Consider the following 7,500-nt stretch of genomic DNA (forward strand, 5'->3'; position numbering starts at 1 on the left):
TACTAAAAAATGGAAATCAAAATCTAAGCCAAATGTAGTTGAAGTACTAGAATTATAAAGCAGATAAAAGAACCAAAGATAGGATATTTAGAGAAAAAGAGAAGGAAATTACATATAAATAAATGGAATTTGATGAACATTGCATTCAGAATAAGGTTTGTGAGGAGGACTGAGATTTAAGGGAAGATAGGAATTGAACAATTTATGTAAGGCTGGAGTGAATAATTATTAGAAAGAAAGCATGTATATAGTGTATAAAGCAAGGATATGGCAATACTAATATGCTTTCTTTTTCTTTTCTTTTAATTTATGTGTTCCCATGTCTTACGTAATGATTTATTAAAGATGTTTAATACTGAAAAATGATATTTTTATGCATGCATATATTATCTAAACAGAAAAGGAAAAATACAGTCACAAAAATTATATTTTTTATTTTCTAGAATGCTTATGCTTCACACTTGTGGCAATAACATTTAGATATTGTACTTCTTTTACAGTGACTCATAACTTACTTAAGGATCACACAGCCCGTGCCAGCTGCTGGCGCTGTCCACATCACCTGTATTCGTGTCCTTCTTCTTGGTGTGCTCTCAGTGACTGCAGGGGGGCAATTTGTCATAAATTGTGCATCTTCGTCATCTAGAATCTGAAAACAAATTATATGTATGCCTTTGTAATTAGGAAATATAGAGCATTACATTTTCTACAGTTAATACTGTATTAGACAATTGCTGTACAGAAATAAATATGTTGTAATGCATGGAGCACCATGATTATGCTGTGAAATCAGAAAAGAGATAAACTTGTTAAGCACTTCCTGGCATGAACATAATATTAACAGTACATAGTGGTGCTTAACAAAAGTTTTTTTAAGAAAGCCTAAGCCCTGATAAGACTGGGCCTTGTGCTAAGGACTAATATTGGAGACTGCCAGATAGCAAATAGCAGGGGTAGAGGGTAAAACAGTATTTAAAACTGTTAAAGCTTTACTCTGTCAAACCTATAAACAGAAAGTGTAGCAGAATAAAGTGTCTAACAGCTTTTAATGCCATTGCTTCCATAGTAGAGCACTTTGTTTTTGTCTGAAGTGCTTTACCGGTGTTAAGTCTAAAATGGTTGGTAATAGGATAGTCTTCTGGAAAATAATGTAACTGGCAATACAGTGATACTCAGCTCCATAAAGGCTGACAGATAATTTTTAGGCACTTCCATGAGTTTCATCCTTTAGGGCCCTAAATGATATCCTCGAAAGAATAGTTTGGTAAAATCTTACTATAACCATAGATGTCCTTCTGTTCCATGTTGCAGTATTCATACAGGGGGATTTCCCGGCTCAGGTGACCTGACGTCGGCTTCTATACAAAAGCTTATGCCTGGCTGCTATAGGTGTGTGGGATGTCACACACAGGGCCATAAACCAGGGACCATAAATGTTACATCTGCATGCACAGATCTCAAAACTCAAAGCCTAGGATAAGGTGTACAAAAGAAGAAGTTGAGGCTAAGGAGCAAATGTCCCTGAAGGGCTGTACAGATTAGCCTGTAGGGAGTGGATACAGAGGTCAAAGACCAACCATCTGGTAGAGATAGAAAAAAGGAAGTATGGAAAGTGTGAAGGAATACTGCAACATGGAAGAGAAGGAAATTTATGGTTAAGGTAAGATTTTACAAAACTATTCTATGTCCTTCTATTCCTATGTTGCAGTATTCATACTGTGCGAGAGTACCACAGCTAGGAGTGAAGGGAGGGGGCAGAGGTAGAGGATTCCAAGAATCCCTGCAGGAGTGCCCTGGCAAATTCTGCTCTGCCCCTAGAGCCCTGGTCTAGCTTGTAGTGTTTAGTGAAAGTGTGAACTGTAGACCAGGTAGCTGCTTCCATGATGGAAGCTGTGTCCAGCCCTCTGAGAAAGGCCTTTGAGGTAACCATGCCTCTACTGGAATGAGCCCTAACTCCTTGAGGCAATGGTTTGCCATGATGTGAGTAGCAGAAGAGAATGGATTTCCTGATCCAAGAGTAAACAGTTTGTTTGGAGACTGCCTTACCCAGAGAGCCCTGGGGTGGAAGGAGATGAAGAGTTGGTCAGATTTTCTGAAGGACTTAGTTTTGTCCAAGTAGAATCTCAGTTGTCTGTGCACATCTAGGGAATGAAGACTCCTCTCTGTGGTATTAGTTGGAGAGGGGAAGAAGGTAGTAAGTGAATGGACTGGTTTAAGGATAGTTTGTTCACCACTTTGGGCATGAAGGAAGGGTTTGTGCACAAGGTCACCCTGTCATTGTGGAAGGTGGTGTAAGGAGGACAGGCCATGAGGGCCTGTAGTTCAAATACTCTTCTAGCAGAGGCAATGGCCACTAAAAGAATGGTTTTCTATGGGCACATTTGTAAAGAAGCTGTGCTGGCTGGCTCAAAGGGAGGTAAGGTGAGTTTTTCCAGCACAAAACTGAGGTCCCAGGGAGGAGGGATGGCTTTTCTTGGTGGTCTGATATGCAGGACCCCTGTCAGGAAAAGTTTAACAACCAGTCTGGAAAGCAGTGGTGGCTGTAAAGGCAAGCAGGCTAAAATGGCAGAAAGGTGGACTTTCACTGAAGAATATGATAGCCTTCCTTAATGAGTTCACATATATAGCTAAGGACAAGTGAGGGATCCACCTGAAAAAGATCCCTGTCCTTAAGAGAACAATATTTTGAGAGTCTCTGCCATTTACACAAATAGTTTTTCCTAGTAGTTGGTTTTCTAGCCACCCTCAGGACTGAGAGCATGTTCTCTGAGTAGTGTTGTCTGAAAGGGATCAGAAGCTGATCACCCAAAGAGTTAGGTACAGCAGAGACAGATGAGGGTGAATGAGAGTTCCCTTTTGTTGCTAAGTAGGTCCACCTTGTGGGGTAACTTGTGATGAGTGCCCTTGGCTAGGGAGTGAAAAGGGGGAACCAGTGTTGCCTTGGGCAATACGGGGTCACCAGTAAGATTTTTGGTTGCTCCTTCTTGATTTTCAGAAAGACCTTTTGTATTAGAGGGAAGGGAGGGAAAGCGTACAGAAATGTTCCCTTCCATGGGAAGCTGAAGGTATTCACTCTCCAGGCTAGAGGAGTGTAACCCCTGGTGCAGAATCTGTGTAGTTGTCTGTTATGGGGGGAGGCAAACAGATCCACTTGAGGTGTTCCCCATTGGTGGATGATGTCTAGGAAGGTATCCCTGTGCAACATCCATTCATGTTGTAGAGAGGATTTTCTGCTGAGCAAGTCAGCTTGTTTGTTTTCCTGAGAGGGGATGTAAGAGGCCTGCAGGAAAAGGTTGTGGTTAGTGGCCAGATCCCAGATTTGTAGGGTTACCCAGCATAACTGGTAAGCCTTTGTCCCTCCTTGTTTGTTTAGGTACCACATTAACAGTTGTGTTGTCTGTCACAATGTGAAGCAGCCCTGGTTGCAAGATGGGAAGGAAAGCTTTTAGAGCCAGAGAGACAGCAGTCATTTCTCTGACATTGATGTGTTGCTTTTGCTGGGCAGGGGTCCAACACTGTTGTACCCTGAAATCCTGTAACATTGCCCACCACCCTGGGTCTGATGCATCTGTGTACATGGATTGGGTGGTGAGAGGAGTTGTAGAGGAATGCCCTGGTTGTGTAAAATTTGGTGAATCCACCACTGTAGTTCTGTTTTCAGGCAGGGGAGAAGGGGGATAAGTTTGTCTAGTGGTTGTCGGCTCTTGAGACCACACATTCTTTAGGTACCACTGGAATTCTCTCATGCACATCTTTGCTAATGGGAGCATGGGAATAGTGTTTGCTTTCAGACCTAGAACTGGGAAAAATTGTCTTGCAGATAGGTGAGATACTGAAGGTAGGTTTTGAAAATGGGAGGAGAGAGACTGCACTTTGTCTGGCAGGAGAAAGGACCTCATCAGGTCTCTCCTGATCCTGCAGCCTAGGAACACTTTGTCCTATTGAGGAAGAAGAGAGGATTTCTGAAGGTTTAGAGTGAATCCCAAGTTGTGGAAGAGAGAAATGGTGAACCTGAGATGGGTCTGTAGGGTGGACTCTGATTCTGCCAGAATGAGAATGTTGTCCAGGTAAGGGTAGATTTGGACTCCCTTGGTTCTGCAATAGGCAATGGCTGAGGCCAAGCACTTTGTAAAAACTCTGGGAGCCATAGACAAGCCAAAGGGCAAGGCTGTAAACTGAAAGTGTGAAGAGTGGCCTGTAAAGTGCAGAAACATCCTGTGGGATGGCCTGATAGGGATGTGCCAGGTAAGCATCCTTTAGGTCCAGAGTGACCATAAAGGCTTGGGAGGGGATGAGGGGTAGGAGAATTTGAAGGGAGAGCATCCTGAAGGAGGGAACCTTCAGGAATTAATTCAGATATGATAAGTCTAGGAATGGTCTCCAAGGGCCATCCTTTTTTGGGACTAAGAAAAGACAGGAATAGAAGCCTTGTCCTTCCTGTCCTGAGGGAACTGGTTCTATAGTTCCTTGAGTCAGGAGTTCTTTCAGAATGAGAGGGAATCGATGAAGCTAACGTTTTGGAGGGAAAGGAATTCTATATGGCTTTGGTCTTTCCTTCCAGGATAGGAAATATCCTTTTTGGATGATGGAAAGAACCCAAAGATCTGCTGTGATGGATTTCCAGAAGGGAAGGCAGTGGGTAAGGTGGGCGGACAGAGGCAGCTGAGCAGGACAGTCATGCTGAAGAGGAGCCCCCTCTGTCTGGAAAGGGCTGTTTGGCTGGGGGATGAGAGTTGGTGGGTCTTGAGTAAGGCTGCCTCCTGGATGCCCTGTGGGGCCTTGAGGAGGAAGGGCACGACACTGAAGGAGTCCTTCTGATAAAGGATTTTTTGCTGGGTAGTTCCCATAATATCTAAGGAAGGGGGACACCAGTAGATGCTTAATGTCCTGCAGTTCTTTGCCTTTCTCTTGTAAGTTTTTGAAAAGTTCTGCTGAGTTTTTCCCAAATAAAAGGTTGTGGTCCAGGGGAGCAGCCATGATTTTGGATTTAAAATCCTCTGGTAGAGGTTGTAGGCAAAGCCAGAAGTATCTGCATAAGGCAGAGGTAGAGGCAGATGACCTGGCTGAAGCCTCTGCTGCATCATAACTGCACCTGAAAGAGTGTCTGGCTACTTGTGCAGCTAGAGACAGTTTTGATGCAATGTTAGCTTTGGTTGGACAGTCTGTGGTAGAAGCCAGCAAGTTGGAAGCCTGGGAGACAAGGTCCAGAGCATATTTAACCATGTGGGTTTGGTAACTGATAACCCTGAAGGCCAGGCTAGAGGAGGTGTGTACCTTCTTACTGATCTGTCCATGGTTTTGCTGTCTTTATCTGTTAGCAAAAGTGAAGCAGAGGGTAATTGTCGAGTTTATGTCAGAACACTGAAAAATCAAAAAAACGAACGCTCACATGAGCGAATAATCAGAAACTCGAAATTGCTATTGTGTGGGGCTTTGCCCTCCAAACCCCCCTAAATATATTTTCCTACTCCGAGATCGCACTACAGTGAAGAAAGGGCAAATATTCCGATCTTCATTGCACTGCGATACAAAAAACTAAATATCGAATTCCTGATTTTTCTCTCATGTGAGCGCTCAATATTTAAATTTTTCGTCATTCTAAAGTAGACCCTAATTGTCTAGACTGTCTTTCTGGAGATACAGCAATAACTGCTGGGTCAGCCAGGGAAGGTTTCACCAGAAATGTCTGGTCATCAGACACTTTGTAAAATCTATCCAGTCTTTTAGGGGCAGGAGGTTGTGAATCTGGCTTCTTGGAGACAGAGTTAAAGGCATCCAGGAAAGCTGGAAGCACAGGAGGAATAGCTGATGGGGATGGTAACAAGTTGCAGAAGTTCAAAATATCTTTTCTGGGTATCTGACATTAAGGCAGTGTACCACATGAAGTACTTTTTCATTTTTGTAATAGTTTCCCCAAAGGTAATATCCTCTGGTGGGGAATCTCCTCCAATAGCGTCTTCGTCTGGGGAGTAATAATCCACAGGTGAAGCAATTTGGGAGACATAGGAAACTGATTCCTCAGAAGAGGAGCAGGACTGCTCTGGTTCTTCTTCTCAAAGGTAGGGAGGAAGCAGTGGCTGGCCTGGGACTCAGCACAGGAATGTTGGTAGGTGCAGAGCCTGAGCCTGAGGGCCTAAGGGTCTTAAAGGCTTGCATTAATGAGTTGGTAAATGACTGCCAATCTGGAGCTCCTTGAGGCCTAAGGCTCAAGTGTTTAGTCTTTTGTTTTTTTCTTTGTTGGTGTGGGGTTAGGGGTAGGCTTAGAAACAGAGTCCTGGGATGGAGCAGGAGAAGTCTCTGTCGGCTGACTAAGTGATGGTTCCCCCTCGACGTCGGTTAAGGCCGGTGTCTAGATTAACTCCGCGGATGTGCTTTCCATGGCGACAGAAATGGCCTCTTCCACAGGAACCGTTGAAGCTTACGGAGTAATAGGTTGTCCCTCAGCCCCTACATTGGTAGTCGGCAGGACATCCGATGGTGGAGCGGCATCCAGAGAAGGCCTGGAAACTTGGTCTTCTTGCTCGGTTGTTCGACTTGGGTGGCCAACTCAGGATCTATCCTGAGAGTGAGGCATTTTAGTCTTTGATTTTCCAAATACAAATTAAGTGCAGACAGTCAACTGCATAGTGTCTTTGGTGCGAAATACTGACAAATGGGGTAGGCCTTATGATCGTGCTCCTTTCCTAAGCAAAACACACACTGGTCGTGAGAGTCATTGTGTGGTATCTGACGCCCACAGTTACATTTGCTCTTTTTCTCAGAAATTGGCTAAAGAGAATCTACAGCAACCAAACTCAAGTGTAAGTAAGAGAAAAATCCCACAGTATGAATACTGCAACATAGGAATAGAAGGACATAATCAGTTGTTGGGATTCATAGAGATTCTTTCTCTCAATGCTAATTAGTTAATGTGAGCCTGCAATTAGCACAACTGCAACAATCTCTGATGCGTTGACAATGTAAAGTTGCATAGAGAAGCACCTCATTACTAGGTCATTAGCCTGATCTGAAATGAGCATCACACTGCCAGTCCTGACCCTGCTAGTGTATCCCCTCCCCTCCCCGTACATCATAATTGCATTGGCAGCTGCCAACACACACACACACACACACACACACACACACACACACACACACACACACACACACACACACACACACACACACACACATATCCATCTTTGTAGCTACAAGCATTTTCCTACAGATATATTCACACTAATGGATCCAGTCAAACATACTCCTGCACACATGCTCCCACACACACGCACACTCCCAGACACAAACACACACACACACACACACACACACACACACACACACACACACACACACACACATGCCTGCATGCTTGCACTAACACACACATACATACATGTACATGCAGAGGAGGGTTCCCTACACTTACTTTCCACAGGTTGACGACAACACGTACACACACACACACACACACACACACACACACACACACACACACACACACACACAAACACACACACA

At 44.1% G+C, this 7,500-nt stretch overlaps 1 protein-coding gene across 1 annotated transcript in view; it reads right to left on the bottom strand.

The window, feature by feature from the left end:
* The window catches only part of SPON1 (spondin 1), a 1,605,397-nt gene that overhangs the window by 1,236,484 nt on the left and 361,413 nt on the right, over positions 1 to 7,500 (bottom strand). Inside the window, exon 3 of the mRNA XM_044059306.1 lies at positions 516 to 649. Within this exon, the coding sequence (XP_043915241.1) occupies positions 516 to 649 (134 nt within the window). The remainder of the gene's footprint in view (positions 1 to 515; positions 650 to 7,500) is intronic.

The sequence above is a fragment of the Protopterus annectens genome, chromosome 17.part0, assembly GCF_019279795.1.
Source record: "Protopterus annectens isolate FY-2018-M chromosome 17.part0, PAN1.0, whole genome shotgun sequence".
NCBI lineage: Eukaryota > Metazoa > Chordata > Ceratodontiformes > Protopteridae > Protopterus > Protopterus annectens.